The 22,911-nt window shown below is 48.4% G+C and overlaps 1 protein-coding gene across 1 annotated transcript; it reads right to left on the bottom strand.

The window, feature by feature from the left end:
• Positions 1-1,806: 1,806 nt before the first annotated feature.
• Positions 1,807-9,938, bottom strand: LOC115901116 (solute carrier family 22 member 13-like). Its single transcript, XM_030943464.1, has 10 exons — positions 9,567-9,938; positions 7,769-7,872; positions 7,177-7,331; positions 6,883-7,051; positions 5,700-5,820; positions 5,127-5,221; positions 4,412-4,626; positions 3,536-3,644; positions 2,559-2,769; positions 1,807-1,830 (listed from the first exon to the last, which is right to left on the bottom strand). The coding sequence occupies exons 1-10, from the start codon at positions 9,936-9,938 to the stop codon at positions 1,807-1,809; spliced, it is 1,575 nt and encodes a 524-aa protein (XP_030799324.1).
• Positions 9,939-22,911: the final 12,973 nt, after the last annotated feature.

Raw genomic sequence — 22,911 nt, forward strand, 5'->3', positions numbered from 1 at the left:
GACAATCAGCACATTTTCAGTGTCAGTGACACCAACAAACTGTGCTGAAATCCTGGCTGTGGGGCAGAGGTGTCAGCATCCTGGACCTTCCCCTTTACCTAGAGGACATCACCCTCTCCTTTCATCTGTCCCCATGCTGGGAAGCCCCAGGTCCGTGAGAAGAGCAAAGCTTGCAAAAAGGGACCCAGCAGGGAATGGCTGAGGAGGTGAGGACATGAGCATTAAAACTGCTCTCCTGACATGCAAGAAGCCATAGAATCATTGGGTGACTCATTTAGGGTGGAAAAGACCTCTAAGACCACTAGCTTCACCCATCATCCCAGATCCACCATGAAAGAACATCCTTAAATGACACAGCTGTGTGTCTTTTAGATACCCTCAAGGGTGGTGACTCCACCAGAGGCCTGGAAAGCCTCTTCCAGTCTTGGACAACCCTGTGGAGAAGAAAGTTTCCCTATGGTCCAATTTAAACCTCCCGTGGTGCAACTTGGGGCCATTTCCACTTGTCCTGTCATTTGTTACTTGGGAGAAGAGACTGACCCCCACCTGGCTGCATCCTCCTGCCAGGGATTTGAAAAGAGTGAGGAGGTCCCCCCTGAGCCTCCTTTTCTCCAAGCTGAGCTCCCCCAGCTGCTCCAGGTGCTCCAGCCCCTTCCCCAGTTCCCTTCCCTCCAGTGCCAAAGCCCAGATCTTGCAAACTCCTGATCCCATCTCCAGACCAAGTTCCACATGGCCAAGTTCCACATGACTGGGGTGATTTTGTGCACCAAAGCCAAAGCACAAACTGAGTATCAGCTCCAGGCACATCTGGCCTGGACTTGGGACACCCTAGGCCTCAAAACACCATTTGCTGGAGCACAAGGAGGCTGGAAACCAAAGGGTGCAGCAAGTCTGAGTGAGCAGTCTTCTCCTTTTTTGACAGTAGTGATGTGCATGAGGAGATGGATTCATCAGTGGGCACTGAAATACATCCTCTGCTGGCAGACAAATTAGCAGAGGACAGGAACCCACCCTTCTCTTCCTTTTGCATGACACTAGATGACACTAAAATGTCATGACAGAGCTGGCAGAGCCAGCTAAAGGTCACTGTAAAAGGCTCACCGTGACCGAGGAAAACTGCCCAAATGCCCACACAGTTTGGCATCGAATTGCAGCATTCCCATGCAATTCAGAAAATTTCTACAGCTGCTAGTAGAGAAAATGAATGCAGATTGTTCATTGGAAGACTTTGAAAAAAGAAAAAAGTCCTTATCGAACTCAGCCACTCTGCTTTAACACTGTTTTTGCATTGTTTATGTCTGATGGAAGCAAAGCTCGTTTCCATCTGCATGTTAAATTACAGACTTACAACTTCTGTGTAGAAAACACTCCAGAGCCAAGAGCAGTTACAAAGGCCAACTGTGAAACAGTAGGAAAAAAAAAAGTCAACACCATTTATTATTCACATATTGCATTACAAGTGTCTCTTACCAAACTCAGAGCATAATTTATATTATTCATGTAGAAACTCAACTTCAACACCACATGGAAAGAAAAGCTAAATATGTGTGTGACAGGGGTGCAGTGACATCCTGATCAAGCGTCGAGGCTTGGGCTGAGGTGCAGCCCCACGACCCAAGGGATTGAGAGCAGGAGGGACAAACCCAGCGCCCGCTTTTGCCCAGTACAGCCACTCTACTGGTGATTTGTTGCATTTGGGTAAAACCTTACAAAACAAAGGCCCTGTAAAATCATAGCTCAGGCCTACTGCTTCTGCTGGGTACAGCTAACAGCTGGCCTGACACGTGAGATTCAGCCTGGCAACCTTTACCTGTGAGCACCATCCGACACCTGTGAAAATAAGAAGTCTGAACTCGTGAGAATCCGTGAAGAAAAAAAGGAAACACCTGTAAAGAAGAAAGCCTTTATCATGCACCAACATGAGCAACTACAAATCAATGAAGTGAGCTGCAATAAATTACTAACCAATTAGAATTAAACAGCATGCCTTTAGAAAACCATATGAATGTGAGCTATGAAGGATAAGTATTGGCTATGGTGGATGAAGAAACGTGTCTTTACCGCAACAGTGATTTTTACTGCTGTAAAACACGACAGGGATGGTTCCACAGGTACCAGCTTGCCAAGGACTGGGGAACATGTTAGGAGGCCAGCCAAGCATGACCAAACTGGGTTTCAGGGACACTTGGAAGTGCCAAAGGCAGAATGACATAGCTCTCCTCTCCCTGTGACCATGGATATTATGTTCATCATCTGAAAGACCAGTTTCCAGGCAGCAATGCCTCCCTGGTCTGCTTCAGTAATGATGGACTCAGACTAGACTGTTAGTGGTGCCTGTCCCATCATAGCTTGCTCTCTGAGCATCTGCAGACATCCTTCTCCAAGTCTTTGTCATCATCTCTGTTGTCTCAGAGAGACACTTCGGTTTTCTGCTCCTGAAGATAAGAAGGAAAGAGGAGGAGATGAGACTGTATTCATCCCTGATTCTGACATTCTCTCTTTGCGTTAAATTTGCTGTTTTGGATATTTTTCCCTTAAATTCAGTTTCCTGTACCCACCTCATCTGGAGGTTCTTTGTTCCCTGTGTCATCTGGCAGGTCAACGCCGCGGGTCTCAGGCAGCAGGATGCAGAAGAGGGCCACCAGCACAGGGATGCTCCCAAAGATGGCTTTGGGGATGGCCCGGTGGTACCGGGCCAGGGGGATGATCAGCGGGGCCAGGATCCCGGCCACCCGTGCCATGGTCGAGCACAGCCCCACACCTGTCTGCCTGTGGGAGAGAGGGGCACAGGGAGGGCAGGGGTGTTGGGGAAGATGAAACAGGAAAGGCTTATAAATATGATTGCCTGGCAAAAGATTTTGAGAATATAGAAACTGTAAGGGAGATTGAAATGAAAGCAAGCTTTGAGATACCTCAGTTACTGAACAACTGGAAAACAATGGTGTGGCCGGGCTGAAGGCAATCCCCTTTTGATGAAACAACACCCTCTGCTTGCAGACAGGCCCAAGGGTCAGAGCAGACCCCACTAGCTTGGCAGAAGGGGCCCAAAGAGGAGTTTTTAGGGTTTAAAATGTAACAGAGTATGGTAATGTAGTGATTCTTATAGGCTGTATGTAAACGCTATAGGATTTGTATCTTGCACTAGATTGGTTAGTGAGAATTAGAATATTCAGCACAGAAGAAGATTTATGGTATTGTAACGGGAACTTCGCTCTCTTACCCTTTACTCTCTTACCCTTTTACTCTCTTACCCTCTACCCTCTCATCCTGTCTCCCTCTCATCCTCTCTGCCCCTCTCTTCTCTCGGGCCTACTCTGAGCTGTGTTTGGCAGCTCCCAGCAGGGCCCTGCACCCAGGCCCTTTGCAATGAACCCCAAGTTCCACAACCTGGCTTCAGAGATCTCTCGTCTCCGTCCATTCTGACCATCCTACCCCCGATGCTCTTACAAGGGGTCAACACTCCTGCACTGAATGTGGCCCCATGGCCACTTCCAGCCATGGCAGAAGGAAGCTCTGATGTGTGGGGACATCTCACCTGAGGATGGTGGGGAAGAGCTCAGCGGCGTAGACGTAGGAGGTGGAGAAAGCAGCTGTGGCTGTGAACTTGCCAATGATGGCCAGGACAGTGATTACCACAGGCTGGTCTGAGGGGAGGAGGAGAAACAACCACTGTAACCTCCAGAGGGATGGTTCACTTGGGACCAGAGCTTTCTGCAGCGGCATTTCTTGGGACAGCCCTTTCTAATGGACTTGCTAAGCAAAGCTACCACCTAACCCATTGGAAATGATCCCCAGCATAGCCTTACCTGGAAAATACCCTCTGGCAAAGAGAACCCAGATTTCTCATGAGGCCTTGGGCATTTTCTAGATTGCAACTGAAGCGAGCTGCTGAGCCAGCACAGGTGTTTGGGGAGTGCTTAGTTGGAAATGCCATGTCCCTGACCTGGAAAGCATTGGGAAACCCCACCGTTACCTGCAGTCTCACTCACAGCCCTGGCACAGTAGCAGGGTGGGGTATGGACTGGGGCACAAACAGATGCAAACTGATGAGGGGGAGTGGGCATTTGGCTTTTATCTTCATCTAAGAAAGGGAGACATGGTGGATTCTAAAGCACTTCTTCTGCTATAGCTTTCTGCCAGGAGGTGGTGGTGTCCAGTGGGTGGTGGGTAATGGACACTGCCTGCCAAGGGCCAGGAGCTGTGGGAGAACCAGCACAGCCCTGAGGGAGAAGGAACCCAAGGTGAGGGAAGCCAGAATGCTGGGGATGAAGCAGCCTGGGGGCTGTGGCAGTGGGGGCAGCTGAGCCCGTGGGAGTGAGCGTGGGTCTGCCAGGGTGGGAGGATGGCTCTGAACAGGGGTAGGGATGTGCAGGGCCCTGCCCAGCTCTGCTCACAGGCTGGGAAGGCTCACCTTCAGGGATGCCAGTGAGGATGAGACATACGAGGCCAGCCAGCAGCAGGAGAATGCCCTGCACTTTCTTCCTCCCAAACCACTCCAGCAGGAAAATGCAGGAAATTCGAGCTGGAAGCTCCACTGCCCCAAAGGCCAGCTGTGTCAGGTAGATGTCCAGACCAAAATCTGTCACGCTGAGGCTCAGCCCATAGTACACAATGCTGTCTGCAAACCTGAAATTCAAGTAAAGCAGAATATAATGTGTCACCAGATGGTTTTCAGGGGGTTTATAACCAAAAATTAGAAAGGTTAGAACACATGCAACTTATTTAAATTCCTAGCAATCTCTTTTTATGTTCTAGGCAGCACCTTTGACAGTTGTATAGGTCATAGTTGCAGGAGATGAAGCAGAATGGATCTCATATGGTCAGCAAATTCGAGACTGAACCCAAAGCTTCTAGTTAAGCACAAAACTCCTCCAGGGCCCAGGGATTGCCAAAGCTGGAATTACTCAAGGCTTTCTAACAAAACCCAGAGTATCATGGAAAATCATCTACCTCCCATGCCCAGCCATGGTAAATCTGGTCCAGTATGTGGAGGTAGAATGACAGCAGATAAAGACACTCACATGTATACTACAAGAAAAATCACTTTATTTTACAGTTCCTGTCAGCCATCAAGTTCTTTTCTTTCACCTACTAGTTTTAACAGAGGGGACCAGGGAATGTCTTACCAGACACATGACATGATTAAAGTCACCTTCAGCAGGTCCTTTGTCCTGAAGAGATCCAGGAAACTTCCAGACTTGACCTGTTTCTCAGGCTTCAACTTCAAAACACAGAAAGACAAAGAGTCAGAGCAGGAAAAGGAAACCCATGTCCAGCTCCTTTTCCACTTGCAGACCATGGGAAGCATCACTGGGACAGGCCTGTGACCCCAGTGCTCTGGGGTGGGCAAGGAGGGAACTGCCCTTCAGGCATTTCTGCATGGAAACCCGCAGGCTAAAGAGAGAGGCTCTGTGCTCATCACTCACACTCCTGGAATCCTCAGAGGAGAAAAGCCAGGGAAGCATTTCAGTCCTTCCCACATGCCCAGGGGGACCCCAGAGAGCTGCAGGCTGAGCCTCAGTAGAGGCTGGGCCTCTTCCCTGACCTGGTCCCTGTGGAACTCAGCTGGAGCTGGAGTCCCCCAGAGCCCATGGCCAGAGCAGCCCCAGTGGGAATGCAGAGATGTTTCTGGGATGAGCTGAGCCCCAGGGGCTGCTGCCAGGCCCAGGGCAGTGTCTGAGGCCAGGACCCCCCAGTACCTGCTCCAGGAGCTCTGGTGGGAGGCTGCGCTTGTTGGCGGCTGCCGCCTTCTGCAGCAGCTTCTTGGCTTCCTCGATTCTGCCCTTGGTCACCAGCCAGCGAGCTGACTCTGGGAGCACCCTGCCAGGAGAGGAGGCCAGCACATGCTGCTGTGTCCTGCTGAGATCCCCCACAGCCCCTTTCTCTGGGACCATGTCCAGCCAGCCTTGGAATCATCACAGAATCAGATCCTGGAACCACAGAACCTTCAGCATTGGAAGGGACCCACAAGGATCATCAAGCCCAACTCTAAAGTGAATGGCCCGTGGGATCAATGGGTCTAAACACCCTGAATTTAGGCTCCAAAGGTCACATTTGGAAAGCTGAAGCAGAGCAGCTGCTGCTCTCAGCAGTGCAGTGCCCAGGGAGATGTGCTGAGCTCTGCAGCAGCTCCTCCAGCACCTGCACTCTGATGGGAAAGTCCCAGCTTGGTTCTGAGCTGCTGCCTCCTCCTCACTCACACCCTCACATCAGGGTTGTGTTGTCAGAACTCAGGACATCCCTCTGGCTGTCCTGGATTGCCAAGACCCCTGCCAGGGGGTTCAGAGACCCTGGCTAAGTGCCCAAGATGCCTGTGACTTTGATTATGACCCACGGAGCAAGTTACAAACATTAGATGAAGATCTGCAAGCCACAAAAGTACATGTAGAATAATAATTATTTGTCGCGGGTTGGAAAAATAGATTTTTTGGATTTTTAGAATGGGGGTTTAGGGGGCAAGATGGAGGAATCTGGGTGTGTCCAGCCCTTCTCCTTCTTCTCCTTGGCCTCCATCTCCTGCTGTGATGTTGGCACTTTTAGATTGGTTTAGAGTAGAAGCTCACTGTCTAACACAGGTGATAGGTATGGGAAAGTAATTGTAAATATTGTACATGTAGTTTTTAGTATAAAAAGATAACACTGCCCTGGGAGCAGGCAGAGTGCCTCTGTCTGTCCCGCTGAGTGGACCTCAGCAGGTCAGGAGAAAGAATTTTATAGATAAGAAACAATAAACATCCTTGAGACCGAGAAATGAAGAGCTCTGACTCCTTCTTTGACCACCGGGCAGGGAAAAGAGACTTTCTAACACATCTTGGGGTCACTGTGACCAGCTAAAACCCCTGGGATTGTGTCTTCCAGAAGCTCTGCCCTTCTCCTCCTTACCAGATGTAGAAGAAAAGGGCAAACATAGGAGCAGATCCTGCAATCTCCAGCAGCCTCCAGTTGCGAATCCCATAACTCAAACCAGCCACCGACATCTGCCCGATGGCAAAAGCTGTGTGAGTGACGAGCAGTGCCTTTGTCCGGTGGGAGACACCAACCCATTCTGTAGCTGAAAGGGAAAACCAAGGTTCAGGGTTTATTTTGGGCTCTCTTTTGTTATTGTATCCTGTGATACAAGATCTTGTATCTTGCGAGGCCAAGTCTGCTGCCTCAGGGCAAGGGCGTCCCACTCACCCAGGGACACGACTGCAATCATAATTCCTGACACGGCAGCTCCCACCACACACCTGAAGGCCATGAACACATAGAAATGGGGCACAAAGGCAGTTCCCAGGCCAAACACGCCCTGCAGGAGGATGCAGGTGAGAAAGACTGGCCGCCTGCCTATCCTGTGGAAGGAGAGGGAAGACCCAGTCAGTACCTGGAGAGACCCCAGGGGGAGAGGGAAGAGCCCAGGAGGGATGCAAAGTGATTTGAGAACCAGGGGAGATTTGACATCTGTGTGAACAAAGCTCCTCTTTACACCCCAAGAAACAATGTGCAGAAAAATCAGTGTCTCCAGTGCTGACCCATCATGGTTCTGGCAAAGCCTGAGACACCAGCAGGGCCTAAACTTGTGATTCCTGAAGAACCCCCCAACAAGGCTGTATCTGCCTCTCTTTTCAACCCTCAGACATTTCCAGATGTCTCAGGTGGGCCCGGATGCCCAATCTCAGGCAGGGGGATTGCATCCTGTGAAGGTTCAGTGCATGGACTGTCTGCCCCCTGATCTGGGCTGTCCCTGGGTGCTGGGCAGTGTCTCTGGGAAGGAAGTGTGTTTCCTCACCTGTCACTTAGCATCCCAAAGATCATGGCTCCAATGAGAAGCCCAGCCATGTAGATGGACTGGGAGACGTCATTCAGCACCGCCCTGTCACACACCAGGTCAAACTGGAGGAAGGAAAACACAGAAGCTGTTGCTTTGGACAGACTCCAGCTGCTCTCTGGGCTTAGGGCAGCCTTTCTGGTTGGTGGTGGATGCAGGATTTGGGTGCCTGAGCTCTTGCTCCAGCCCCTGGGAGCAGAGAAGCCCTCAGGAGGGCTTGAGCCCTTGATGGAGAGCGCTTAGGGCACAAATCAATGGTGGGACTGGTGCCCATCTGCTGGGTGCTGGCATCTGCAGGATTCCCCTGCAGCCCAATGGTCCCTGAGGGAGCATTCTGGTTGTCAGCTTTTATTTAAAGTGTGGCCTTGGGGTGAGAGCTGTATCAGCTTTCTTGTCTGGCTGAAAAGGCGGGGCAGGGTAGAAAGAGGAGGAGAGCAGTGCTTTTTACTGATAAAGGAGGAATGGGAAGGGATGCAGCTGCTGACACCTGCAGAGAAGCCTTGTCTGAAATGGACTTGGTGCTCCAGGGACACCAAGGAGGTTTTGCAAATGCCAGAGGCTGGACTTTCTCCTCTGTCGCAGCTCCATGGAAGGTACTTGTGAGAAAGTGCTGGAGCTGGCAGGTAGGAAAGGAGGGAGGAGGAATGAGGGAAAGTGAGAAAGGAGCAAAGGTCCACAGAGGGAGAATCACAGAGTCATGGAATCATTTAGGTTGGAAAAGACCTCTAATAACATCAAGTACAACCGTTTAAAGACTGCTATCATGTAAACTAGAAGGTGGGAGATGAGGCAGAATGGAGAAGTTGAGGATGCTGATAAGCAAGGCTTTTGCTCAACTGTATGGGACCTGGCATGTCTTGTTGCCTTACTGAAGGTTCCTGGAGGCCCAAGAAATATCAATGAGAAGCACTTGGAAGGTAAATGTCTTTCACAGAGGGGATGATGTGAGTAGAAGCAGGCAGAAGAGCAGGGCATACTGTGGCAGGGATGCCCAAATGTCCCTCTGGGCAGATCCATCATGAAGTCAAGGGTCTGGAGAGCGGAAAAGGGACAGATAATGGGCAGAACATGTGCTGGACTCACACACCCACAGAGTCCCTGCCTGTGCCCTCCCCAGGCATCCCTACCATGGCCTCGCTGCAACGAGCTCCCAGGGATTCCAGCTGCCATCTGTGTGATGGAGGCAAAGCCCTGCAGTAAATCTCACCCTGACTGCCCCACAGGTGGCACTGGCTGGCCAAAGCACAGGGCAGGAGATTCCACCCCCTCCCAGAAGGCAATGAGACTTGCAGTCATGGTTAATATTGGCGCATTGCACTTCTCTTGTTTTGTACCCAGGTGAAATGTCTACAAAAGTGCCCAACATTAAACTGAAAATTGATCCCTGGAATGTGCAGATCCAGACATTTAGAATGGAGAAATAACTGGAACCACTGATATAATACCATTCAGGTATTTTAGAGTAGCAGAAAGTAAGCTGGAGAACCACAGAGGGAAGGGAATAAGGCTGAAGAACTTTTGACTAAAGAAAGCTGGAGAACCATAGAGGGAAGGGATTAAGGCTGAAGAACTTTTGACTAAAGAAAGCTGGAGGACCACAGAGGGAAGGGAATAAGGCTGAAGAACTTTTGGTAAAGACATTATTCTGAAAGTCACACCCACAGCTCTTCTGCACCACAGCTGGCGCTGTCTGACCAAAGCACAGCCCAGGATATTCCCATCCCTTCCACAGCCCAGCACATCCAGCAGCAGTACAGACCTCGGTCAGCAGGGACGGTGGCTGCTCTGAGGGGTACACCCAGCCACTGCTGCACTTCTCAGTGTGGTTGAGTCCATAGGCCAGGATGGAATCCAGGTCCCAGTCCACCGGGGAGAACATGGAGCACTGCTCAAAGTGCCCGTCGGGGCCCCGGGGCAGGGTGAGGTTCAGCTGCTCTTCCTGCGTCAGGTTGGGGCCGACGGCGCGGATCCAGCTGGTGTCACAGTGGTGAGGCACTTCCACCACCATGAACACTTGGCCAACCATTTGGAAAGGGTTGAGAAGTAGTGGGAGGGAGAGGAGCAGGATCAGCAGTTTCTGATAGAGCCCAAACTCCCCCAGAGCCCTTAGAAGGTCCCCAAACTCAGCCATGGCAGCACCTCTGTGGCCAGGCTGCGCCGGTGCCTGTGGCTTAAATAGGCAAATATTAATGTTTAAACTGTGTGAGCACTAAAGCCCTAATCCAGTGTGATAAAATGAGCACCTGCACTGGCACACCAGTCCATTCTGATGATGCAGTGCAGTGCTCCAGGCTGCACTTTGTCACCAGCCATTCCCTCCCTGCTCTAGAGAAGAGATCAAAGGTGCCAGAGCACTGTCACTCTTGGGGATGGTGTAGGGACATCTTGTCCTTCTCCAGCCTGAGAAGTGTCACAAGGCCTCCTGAAGGCAGCTGTGCTGCAGCACAAGGTTTGTGTCTGAGGCATGAAGCTGGGATTCTACAAATGAGGGTTAATTTTGCTGGGGGTGGGGATGCAAACAGAGTAAATTTGCTGCTCCCATTAATGGTTTAATGACTACAGAGCGCATCCTGGAGACAGAGATATGTAAGAGAGGCAGAAGAGCACTTCCCCTCTGGGGCAGAACATATGTCTGGTAGTCCAATAGACTTGCTCTTGACAGCTGTGTCCCAGGCTCTCTGTTTTCATGTGCAGAAACCCTGGTTAGTCATAAAACTAGATCTAAACTATAATTTCTTTGGATAATCCTAAAATAGACCTGGCTTAGAGAGTACCCTCAGGGAAAAGAGCAGGTTACACACACAGACATTCAGAGCACACAGGATTTGGGAAATGACACCAGATTGGCTTTGCCTGAGGTTTTGATGTCACTTGAAAAGCAGATTGACCTGATTTCTGCTGCACATCTGAGCTGCTTCCTGGGTAGACCCCCTGAGTGGCTTGTGCCTTTATTCCCGGCAAACTGGCTAGCTGCATTGCCCTCAGTGTGTGACATTTTGTGTGTAATTTGGCAAAAGTTGGTTTTACCAGAGCTCCTGGGTGCATTTTGCAGAGCCATGAACACATCGGTAACCTGCTCGTTTCAGATCTGCTCTCCAATGCTTTGTCTTTCACTCTCAATGCCCATGGTATCTCTGAGCCCCCAGTAAAGTCACTCCTGGGTCACACAACCTGGATTGGTGTTTCAGGAGTGGGAATAGCTCTGTTGTGCTTATGAAAGTCAGTAAAGGAGAAGAATATTTTAGTTGAAAGCACCACCCCTAAGCTGGAGTGGGAGAGTGAGATCACACTGGTTAGTGGTGTTCAGAGTAAAGGAAGAGAGGACTAAATGTTACTTAAAGTTATGTAAAATCACACCAATGCTGTGCATTTATCACCTGCACACACCACAGAGCCAAAGATCACTCAGCTCTGCATCCACATCCTTGGATGTGTGGACTTGCTGTTATTCAGAGACATTCCCTGAGCAGGAGGCTGAGCTCCACATCTTCCAGAGATTCCTTGTATCCTAAATGCATCTCTGGCCTTTTGGTGGGATGACTTGGCCAAGGAGATCTGCTCTGGCAGAGATATTATGTCCCTGTCCTGCCTTCTCTGCAACAAGCTCAAGTTTTCATGCTCACCCTGTTGTGTGTGGCTCATGGTGTCCCCTCCTATTCCTCCTTTTGGCATTGGTGAGGCAGGGAGATTGTTGGAGTATTTAATTATTTTATTTTATTTTATTTTATTTTATTTTATTTTATTTTAATTTTTTTATTTTATTGTATTGTATTGTATTGTATTGTATTGTATTGTATTGTATTGTATTGCATTTTGTTGTATTTTATTGTATTGTATTGTATTTTATTTTTTCATTTAATTTAATTTAATTTAATTTCATTTCATTTCATTTCATTTCATTTCATTTCATTTCATTATTTCATTTCATTTCATTTCATTTTTGTTCATTTAATTTCATTTTGTTCTGTTTTAAAAATTAATCATTTTAACACCTTTATCTTTTTTCTTTTATAGACAGCTGATTAAAACATGTGAACTGATATGCTTTATGACCCTTTTCTGCATGCACATGTTCATGCTTTGGCCCTCTGGGGTTTCTCGTGAGCTTGTTTATCATGAGTATAATTGTTAACTCCTATAGCATCTATGTTATGTAATATTTATGCAAAGGGCACTCAGGGAGGAGCAGAGTTCAGGGGCACAGGGAGAGCAGATTTAGCAATGTCCCCACACCCCAAGACTTCAGGACACTAGGGTTCATTTCCCTCCTCTGCCCTTCCGACCTTGGCCAACTCATTTCACTTTTCTTTGGTTATCATTGTACAGCTGATTTCGAGAATCACTTTTGGTCCTGTATCAGAAAACTTGTGCTGCAGGTAGGGCTGTGTGGATTTTTATAAATTTTTTTTCACCTAGATAAAGAACTCCTTCTCTGAAAGGTCATAATTCAACATCTCCAAGTCTTCAGAAGACAGACTGTCATAATCTTCTTTGTCTCCTGATGTTTTTCTGCTCCTGTTCATTTTTTCAGAAGCCTCCTGGTCTGTTTTGGTGGAATCATCATGCAAATGATCAAGGACACCCTGATTAGAGGTTTCAGAAGCAGAGCTGCTGAACGTGTATGTTGAGGGACAATTGTCATCCTGTGCAGGGAGATGCTTTTCTGTGGAGCCTTCAGCACTGAGACCCATTCCAAACATTTCTTCTGCTGCCTTTGGAGCCTGGCGTTGTGGATCCACCTGCAGCAGGAGTTCACAGCCCTGAATCCCTTCCAGGTCTCTCATATTGATCTCATCCTGCCCATCAAGAAGTGAGAGGCTGGAGGTGTCCCAGAGCTCTAGTGAGGTGTTTGTTTCTGATGAGATTTCCTGGAATAAATCAAAAGGATTTGGATCAAAGAAAGGTGGAGTTTCTGCCTCTGAGTTTTGCAAATCTGAATTTGGAGTTTCATTTGCTAAACTGGGGAAATCTTGTCCAGAAAACAACAAGTTACTGCCCCCCAGAAAATCCATGTTGCCAAACTGAAGCTCAGCATCCTTGGGTAACTCTTCTGAATTGCCTGGTGAAAAAACTATCCCATCCTCTGCCCCTGTGTCCTGGACATCCAAGCTCAACAGGTTGTGGGTTCCTGGCAGATGAGCATCCTGGTGATTCCCTTCCCTGGAGAGATTTTTGCTGTTGTCAGCTGCAGGCACAAGCTCTGGAGGAAGCTGTGGAGGGTTTGGTCCATGGTTTGAGCTTCCTGCAGATTCTTTCTGACTTTTCTGTGCTGGCATGAGAGGGGACCTAGAGCTGTCATGTTGCTGCCAAACCTGGCTATTTAAAGACTCTTGGTCATGAATGTCAAGTTCAGTTCTCTCACATTTATCACCATGTGACGTGGGAGCTGACAACAGGACATCAGCAGAGCCTGAGGATCCTCCAGAGCCCTCCTGGATGTGTTTAGGGAACACCTCCACCTTTCCAGGCTGCGGCAGCTGATCATTCTTGGGGGCATTTTGCTTTGCTTGGCTGGAGGAGCTGAGGAGGCCCTGGGCCTTTTCTGTCCTGCCATCAATATTTGCTGGTTCTGAGGATCCTGCAGGTTTTTCTGGTGCGCTCTGCTTCTTCTCTGAGGAGTGACCAAACAAAGTGGCAAGGGCCGATTGGGGTTTTGTGGGTTTCCTCAGGGTTGTTGCATCTTTCCTGGGAGTTCTGCCTTTGTCTTCAGAGCCAAAAAGGGTAATGAAGGGGTTTTTCCCAAGCCTGAAACCTTTACCTGGGGTCTCTCTACAGGCTTGGCTGCTTCTGGCCTCCTTGCTCTGGGCCCCAGTCTGTGACACAGGCACAGTGCTTTCCCCTGGAAGTTTCAGATCCACTTTTTCTTCACCTACTGGATGGGCTCTGCATTTGTCCAAGGACATATTTGGTTTGGAATATTCTGATGTCTTGGCTGGTTGCTCTGAAATGTGCAAGGTGTTTTCACTAAGAACTTCCCTGGATTCCTTTGACTTGGGCTTGTTGACTTCATCATGTGAGGGGCAAGGGGGACAAGTTCCTTTCAGAGGTGTGTCTGTTGACGCTAGAAAATCCTTGTCAGATGATTTGGTATCATGTCTCCAAATACCCTCATGGGTGTCACTTTCCAGTGGGCCACACGTGTCCTTGGGTTCTGTTTCTTGTAAAGATGCATTGTGATCATCTGTCCTGTCTGGACAACCAGCTGAAGAGACTCTGCTCTTTTCAGCTTCATTTTCCTGAGATGCATGCTCAGGACTGGGCTCTTCCAGAGAAGCTGACATAGTTACTGGTTTCTCTTCTTTTGTCTTCTCAAATTCTGCCCCTTTGCTCTCAATTCCAGGCAAATCACTTCTGCTGGATGGCTGCAGAGCTTTCCCCAAAGTTAATGGCATCTGTTTGCCAGGGAATTCTCTGGAGTTTGCCTTTGATTTCTCATTCAACATTTCAGAGATCTCAGGTGACACACTCGGCCCTCCTGGCTCCAGGGAACCAGGAGATACAGAAGAGGTCCTCAGCACTCCAGAGGGGGAATGGGCTTCTTCATCTTCATCTTCAGGGGGATCAGCATCCTCAGCTGTATATTTTAGCTCTGTATTTGTGGTGTTTCTGGTTTTGGGTTCTCCTGGCACATGAGTGGCCTGTGTGCTGTTCATTGCCTCTCCAAGGTGATGCTTGGCCCCTGCACTATCTGGGGTGGCTGTGATCAGCTCGGGATTGTCATCTGTGATTGTGCCTCCTTCACTGGGTGTGCTCAGTGACCCACAGACCTTGTTTTGTGTCACTGGGACCTCTGTGGCAGTGAGAGTGCAGCCCCCTGTGCCCCCCAGGTACCTCCTGGGGGTGGGTTTAGTGCTTTGGTGCGTGGGGTGGGGAGCCAGTGAGGCACCAGGCAGGGCTTTCACAGGCTCCAGGATGGGAGGGAGGGAGGCACAGGCAGGCCCTGTCTTCAGCTGGGCTTGGTCCTGCTGGATTGCAGCCACTCTCTGGGACACCTTCCCACCCCTCTTCCCTTCAGGCACATCCCCATCGCCATCCCCAGCCTCTCCAGGGCCTCTCTGCTCTCTGTTCTTGGGCCAGGAACACCCCTGCTCTCTTTCCTTGGTGTAGGTGATTCCAGGTAAGAACCTTCCCTTCTCCACTGCTCCCTCCTGATCCCTGAGCACCATCCTGCCTGCAGCCTGGTAGGTTTGCAGGCTCAGTGCAGGCTTTTTCCAGGAGCACACTCCATTCCCAGTTTTCCCACCTACAGCCAAGGCTGGTTCTGAAGGTGGCCAGACTACTCTGGGCTTGTTCCCTCCGAGGACAGCCCTGCTGTTCCTGTGCTCAGCCAGCTGCAGGTCACACTGTGTGTTGAAGGATGTGGGTTTCTCTCTTGTTTCAGTCTTTTTGGCCCTGTTACACCAGTCTTGAGGCTGTGGTCCATGCTGAACCTGGTGGTGCTCCAGACTTTCCATCTGACCTCTGCTTCCAGTCCCAGCCATCAGCTTGTAGTGGGCTTGGCAGTAAAACACCCCGTGGAGGGCAGCATAGTTTTGCAAGCTGGAAAACACACATTGGCACAGCTGTCAGTGGCTGTGAGGGAGGGGAGCTGTGGCACTGATGGACAGGCTTTCAGCAAAGCCATTTCTCGCTGGGGAAGGGAGGGAGGGAGGGAGGGGGCTGAAGAATGAAACCTTTCAAAAGGAGTTTTGGCTTTCTCAGAATATGTTTGATTTTTCTTTCAAACACCAAAACAACGTGAAAAATTAAACATTTCCTTGCAATACCTCTGGGGGCTGTAGCCCAGGTTGTGTGCAATCCCCTTCTCATTTACAAGCCAGGCTACACACCAGCACTTCATCTCTGCCCCTGTATGCACAGCCTGAGCCTTCTGGGTAAAAGTGGCCAGGGCTCCCATGGTACAACAACTGCAGGATGGGAGGAAGGGTCTGCAGAGCTGGGGGCAGCAGGATTTCAAGCAGCCTCACAGGGGTGGCTGTCTCAGCCACTGAGAAGCTAAAACAAGTCAGCTTTGTGCCCTGGGGACAGGGAAGCCAATCGTCCCGAGCTGCATGGCAAAGAAAAGTGAATGTTCTTCTATATTTGACTTTTGTAGGATTCTGGAATACTTCATCCAGTTTTGGCTCTTCACAGCAAAAAGGACATTGCTGTACTGGAAGGAATCCAGCAAAAAGCCACTAAAGTGGTGAGGGACCTGTGTGACCTGAGGAGAGGCTGAGAGCTGGGTTAGCCAGGAGAAGGTTAGGAGGGAGAAACTCACAGCTGTGTGTGTCTGTTTTATGGGAGGTTATAGAGAAGACAGGGCTGGAGTGCTCTTGGAGAGGGGCAGTGACAGGATGAGAGACAATGGGAGCAAGTTGTAACACAGGGAATTGTGATGAGATGCAAGAAAAGCCATTTTCACTGGTGGTCAGATGTTCAAAAGGGGCCTCAACTGAGATTGTGCAACTTCCAGCCTTGAAGCCATTCACACCTTTCCTGGGCATGTTCCTGAGCTCCTGCCCTCCTTGGGCCTGGGAAAGCTGGGTGGAGGCTTCCAGAGGTGCCTTCCAACCTACCTGGCTTGATGTGAAGCTTGGGAACGTGATTTGGTGCTGGACAGTGCTGGGTAAATGGTTGGACTCAATGATCTTAGAGGCCTTTTCCAACCTTAATGATTCTATGATTCTATGAACATAGGAGGCACCCAAATGACTCTTCCAACTACATCTCCTGTCAGTATTCCCAAACTGTGAGTATTTATTGTAGTTCCAGCTCACCCTTGCACCACCAGCCACGCAGATTCCTGATCCAGAGGTGGGCAGACTTCAGCCTCCAGTGATGCAGAGGCAGATGGAATCAGGGAAACTGCCCAGCCCTTTTCCTCATTTCTTGAGTCCTGCTCTGTCAGAATCACCCTTGGACAAACTTGATGGGAACTACTTGGGCATCCCTTAGAAATAAATGCTGCAGAGTCTGACCACTCACCTCAGCTTCCTCCCGCAGATGCGGCAGCAGAAACACGAGCGGTGCACACAGAGCTTGTCCGTGCCCACGCGCTCCATGGGGTAGACAGGCTGCAGGCAGGAGGCACACATTTCTTTCAGCATGGGCTGAGGAAGGAGAGACTGAGGTTAAATAACCGAATCATGACCAGCTGGAAGTGCATCGGCAAGGTAATTTACTGAATCTCCTGACTGCGTTGTGTTTTCCTGTTGTTCTCTTGTAGATCTATTGGGAGAGTTGAGATTCCTGTCTGACTCAAATTGCCTGTCATCTCAGATGGGTCAGTGTTGATATTCAGAGAACAGAAAGACAGAACACCCTTGCATCTCTGATGAGAAAAAATATGTTCATTTGGCTGAGAGTAAATGATTCATTCAGTTGAATTATTTAAAAACTTTGAGTGAGGTAAGAAATGTTGCTTTGACTCAAAAACTCTGTGCAACTCCTGGAATCACTGGTATCTCATGGCTGCTCACACAAACATAGTCCAAACCCTGGAAAGGCAGCTCATTTCAGTGTAAAGCTTCCACAGCCCCATGGATCTGGTGTTTTACTCCACTGTGTTTACTCCCTGGATTTTGTTGTGCGCCACAGCCTGATCCCTCAAACACCTCTTTATGTGAAAAGCCCAGAGAATCTCTCTGGAATTCATTGCCAGCACCAGCCACAGTAGTGGAGAGAGAGAGAGGGGGAAAAGAATCTTGGCTATCAGCCCAGCTGTAGAAATAGCTCCAGGTATTCTGCATGGCCAAGTGAGCTAGAGCAGGCAGGCGGCAGTGGGGATGTCTGTGCACCCCTCACTGTGGTGCAAAGAGGCTCAGCTGGTGGGTTAATCTGAAATTCCAAAGCCCCAGAAGGAGCACAGCTGGGCCCAGCCTAACTCTGACAGATCAATGTCTAAGTACTGATATTGTATTTGCAGGGAATGCCTTGACAAAGTCAGGAATGATGAATCTGACTCCATGTTCTGGAAGGCTAATTTATTACTTTATTGTACTATATTATATTAAAGAATACAGGAAGGATACTTACGAAATGCTAAAAAGATAATAATGAAAACTTGTGACTCTTTCCAGAGTCCTGACACGGCTTGACCCTGATTGGCCAGTGAGTGAAAACAATTCACAGCAGAATCCAATGAAACAATCACCTGTGGGTAAACAATCTTCAAACACATTCCACATGCGCAAAACACAGGAGAAGCAAATGAGATAAGAATTGTTTTCCTTTTCTCTGAGGCATCTCAGCTTCCCAGGAGAAAAATCCTGGGTGAAAGGATTTTTCAGACAATGTGAATGCCACATACTGACGCTCCCTCACATCAGGACAACTCTGCCTCTTTGTAGGGAGCTTATTTGCCACAGTTTTGCTGGGGCTCTCTGATCCCTCTGTTCTTTTCCCATATGTTCCTACCCTGGTTTGCAACATTTTCAGCTCAAAGAAAAGACAAGTTCACTTTCTGCCCTCATGTGGACTGGCTGATGGCCAGATTTTAGCTGTGACCAGAGTAAACAAGCTGGCATCCAGAGAAGCTGTGGGTGCCCCTTCCCTGGAAATGTTCAAGGCCAGATTGGATGGACCCTGAGCAACCTGATCCACTGGAAAGTGTCCCTGCTCATGGCAGAGCTTTGAAATTAAATGACCTTTAAGGTCCCTTCCAACCCAAAACATTCTCTGGCTGTGTTTCTATGAAACAGGAAAGATGTTTCTGTATTTCAAGAGATGAGTGGACATGAACAAGAACAGGACAGGGAACAAAACCTTGTCTTTTGCTTGCAACAGACACCTGGAGAACCGATTTTTAACTTTTTACCTTTGTAACTTTTAACTTCCATTTTTCTGAACATACCATTAAGGCCAAGTCATCTTTATTTTCCTGTGACAACACTTTCAAGAAGATGAGTTTAACATCTTGAGGTTCCTTTCTTCCTTCTAGAGGGAAGCATGGAAACAAAATCCCTGTCTTTCCTTCAGTGTGAAATGATCCCTGCACCCTTCTGCTCTTCCAGTCCTTTGTAGAGAGCAGACCATGGGTGTGTAAGTGAATAGAGAACTAATGGGTGTCTAAACTCCCACTATTCTCAGTAGAGGTCCTCCAGTTAAGGGAATCTAAAGACTATAAAGAATCTAAAACATCTACCCTGAAACAGGCCCATGTAGTTGTACAAAACTGATCTGCTTGCAAGGTGAATTTCACCAATGTGACTGCAGAACTTCCTCTGCTGGTGATGAGCTCTCACCCAGCACAAGGCTCTGTGCCCTGGCAGAGAAGAGTAATTTATGTCTGTCTTATATATGAAAAAATATGCTTTGCTTTAATCATGAGCAAAGAAGGTAGCAGAGCTGTTTAGCAAACAAGCAGGATCTCTCTCCTTGAACTGGGAATGAATGTCTGAACTCCTGGAGTGTCTTTCCAAAGTGGGGTAACCTTTTATAGGGGATACTGGTCTCTTTCACAGGGGGATTTATTTTCAATGATCCTTGTCTGACACATGGCAAACACTCCTGCTCTTCAGAGCTGTACTTATCAATGATCTGGAAGATAGAGAGGTGATTGGAAGCAATTGAATGCCACTGTGGGCAAGGAAATCATCCTAAGGCTTCTGTGGAAAGCAGTTACAGGGTGTTCCTGGAAGGCTCTTCCAGCACACTGCTGATTACTGCAGTGCTGAAAGTTACAGCTGGATTATGGCTTATCAGCTGCTGCCTTCTTCTCCTTGTGTGAATGAAAACCTTTAAATAGCAGTGGAGGTCAGCCTGAAAATGCCTGTGTTATTGATAAGGGGAGAAGCTGGGGAAGGCTCAGGAGCACAGGGCTTGTGAGGAGCAGCTGAGGGAGCTGGGGAGGCTCAGCCTGGAGAAAAGGAGGCTCAAGGGGCACCTTCTCATTCTCTACAGCTCCCTGACAGGAGGGTGCAGCCTGGTGGGGGCTGTCTCTTCTCCCACGCAGAAAGTGATAGCACCAAAGGAAATGGCCTCAAGCTGTGGCAGGGGAGGTTTAGATTGGATGTTGGAAGATATTTCCTTACAGAAAGGTTTGTCAGGCATCAGAACAGGCTGTGCAGGGCAGTGGTGGTGTCACCATGCCTGGAGGGATTTAAAAGGTGTGTAGATGTGGCACCTGGGGACAGGGTTCAGTGGCACGTTGGTAGTGCTGGATAAATGGTTGGACTCCATGGTCTTAGAGAGCTTTCCCAACCTTAATGATTCTGTGATTCCATGGTGAGCACGAATCCTTCAGACTGAAGGCTGGGTGTCCTCAGGGAGGCCAGTGACTGACAGAGCTGGGAAAGGCAGTGCTTTCTGTGGGCACTTCAGATGAAGCCTCTTTCCTGTCCACTGCTGCAAAAGAACCAGACCTGGAGCTGAACTTATCCTTTGACCCCTCAAGGAGGTACAGTTCTGACAATACCAACTGTCCTCTGCCTCCTGGTCCAGATAACTCTCCCATCCTGCTTACTTTTGGAAATATCTGCTGTGTGAGAATGCAGAGACCCACCAGGGCAAAGAACAGTGAACAATGTCATGTCTTGTACCACAAAATCACAGAAAATCTTGTGACAACTCTTTTGGGATCTGAAAGTTTGTATGTGCTCTGTTGGTTTATTTTTGCAAAGTCTGAAGTGCAGGGAATGTGAATTGATCCTTGAGCTTGTGTTTGAGTTTCAAATCTTTGCATTTGTTTTTTCTCCCCAGCTCTTTCAGTGTCTCAAGGAGCCATGTATGGCGCTGAAATAATGCAGCATCTGTCTCCTCATCATATTTCAGTTCCTAGCTGATGGAAATACCATGAAAAAAATGTCTTAAATGATTTTACCCTCATAAATGGCTCTTTGAGACATTTAGAAATCCTGCAAAACCAGAAACACAAACAATAGGATTGGCATTTTTAAGCAGCGGCAGTGCAGGATATTTGGGTTTATTTGAGTTTATGTGGAGTAATTTTCATTACCCAAATAACCTGTTTGCAGCTTACTAAAATTGCTCCACAGCTGTCCTTCAAGAGAAATGAAACAAACATGCGATGGAAGCTGAGATGGAAACAAACAGGGAGAAGAAAGGAGTGTTGAAAAAATTTTGAAGATGATCTCCAGATAACAAAGTCTCTTATTTTTGCAACTGGTCCTACTAAAGGAATGGGGAAGGTCTAAGTAGTTTTTTTTTTCTGATTGCTTGAAAACAGATCTGCTCAGTTTATTATGATCTGCTCTTCCAGCTCAGCCTTTAGTGTGGAACTGAAAATGATGTCCCTATTCTTCTTTTGGCAGATGATGTCCCTATTCTTCTTTTGTCTTTCAAATTCACAGGGTTCTAGGTGTAAATCAGTGCATTCTGGCAATGCATAACCTCTTTTCTGGGGAGGAAGCAGAACTCCAACGTGGTCTGGAACACCTCAAACAAGGTGTTCATAATGCAAGATGACAGCTGCTGTTTAAAACCTAACTATGGGCTTAGGGATATGGAGTGGTAGACTCTGAACTGTCCCTTCCTCTCCAGTGTCCTGCTCCTAATTCATTACTGTGGGCTCTTTTTTCTCAGAGGAAAAAGGCAAACATTAACTGTAACAACTTATTTTTTTAATGAGATTACTGTCTGATTCTCAGATAAACTGATGGACCGAGTGACGAGGTGTCTGCCTGTAGATCAGTCAGAAGAGCTCCAGTCAGACCCAGAGGCTGGCAGCCTAAGTCCGAGCCAGGCTGTAGGACACAGCTCCACAGCCTCACTTGGAGTCTTGTGGGCAGTTTTGATCCTCACAATACAAGAAGGAAAGGAAACTATTAGAGAGTTCCAAGGGACGGCAACAAAGAAGGTGAAGGGCCTTGAGGAGAAGCTGTGTGAGGAGCAGCTGAGGACACTTGTCACAGACATCTTTTATGAAAAATCATTTCCTTAGGATTTTTCCTTCTGAGAAGCTGAGAGGCCTCAGGAACAAAATGTAAACAGTGGTTATCTGCTGCTGTGGAGTGCAACAGGTGGATCTGTGATTGGTCTCATGTGGTTGTTTCTAATTAATGGCCAATCACAGTCAGCTGGCTCGGACTCTCTGTCCAAGCCACAAGCCTTTGTTATTCATTCTTTCTTTTTCTATTCTTAGCTAGCGTTCTGATGAAATCCTTTCTTCTATTCTTTTAGTATAGTTTAAATATAATATATATCATAAAATAATAAATCAAGACTTCTGAAACATGGAGTCAACATTCTCGTCTCCTCCCTCATCCTGGCACCCCTGTGAACACCATCTCAGACACTTGGTCAGTTCAGCCTGGAGCAGAGGAGACTGAAGAGAGACTTCATTGCAGTTACAGCTTCCTTGTGAAGAGGAGGGGCAGACACTGATCTCCCCTCTGTGTGAGAGAATGGCCTGAAATTGTGTCAGGGGACATTTATGTTGGATGTCAGGAAAATGTTCTTTCCCTGTTTCCACCTGGGCACTGGAACAGGTGCTCGGGGAAGTGATCACAGCACCAGCCTGAGCTCAAGAAGTGTTTGGACAATGCTCTCAGCCACATGGTGGGAATTTTGGGGATTTCTTGTGCAGGGTCCAGAGCTGGACTTGATGGTCCTTGAGGATCCCCTTCAACTCAGGGTATGCTGTGATTCTGTGAGAAACAATCCAGTCCCTCCACGGGCTCCTCACATTCCCCCACACCTGGAGTGAGCTCCTTGCCACCCTCCCACCCCTGAGCTCAGTGTGGGGCGAGTTGAGGCACAGCAGTGAGGAAGGGCTGCTCCTCCTCATAAGGCTGGTGGGGATCCAACACCTCAGCTGCCTTCTTCATGGGGGAAAGGGATACACACAAGTATCCAGACCTTTCCTGGTGTACCCATCCTACCCAGAGCCCTGGACTGGGGGGGTCTGTATCACCCTGGCCTCATTTTTCAGATCAGAGTATGAACTCTTTGCTGCAGGGCTGATGATCCACCCACAGCATAAATCAGATGTAGACCAAATCCCTCCAGTGACTCAGAGTGCTCTCAATGTGTGATTCAACTGGTCCATTGAGAGATGATTTCTAGGTATTTTCAGAGGAAAGGAGCACTGAACAAAAGAAACTCAAGCAGACCAAAGTATTTTTAGAGGTAAAGTTTACCGTCAGAACGCAGAAATAGAAGTT

Source organism: Camarhynchus parvulus, chromosome 2, assembly GCF_901933205.1.
Source record: "Camarhynchus parvulus chromosome 2, STF_HiC, whole genome shotgun sequence".
In the NCBI taxonomy this organism is placed as follows: domain Eukaryota; kingdom Metazoa; phylum Chordata; class Aves; order Passeriformes; family Thraupidae; genus Camarhynchus; species Camarhynchus parvulus.

Bases quoted from the DNA above. Each gene is read 5' to 3' on its own strand.
- LOC115901116 (XM_030943464.1), bottom strand. From the start codon at position 9,938: ATGGCTGAGTTTGGGGACCTTCTAAGGGCTCTGGGGGAGTTTGGGCTC. The intron at 5,821-6,882 runs GTAAGGAGGAGA...CTCTCCTGGCAG, and splicing joins GCCCTTTTCTTCTACATCTG to GGTGCTCCCAGAGTCAGCTC. The intron at 2,770-3,535 runs GTGAGATGTCCC...TCTCTCCCACAG, and splicing joins CTCTTCCCCACCATCCTCAG to GCAGACAGGTGTGGGGCTGT.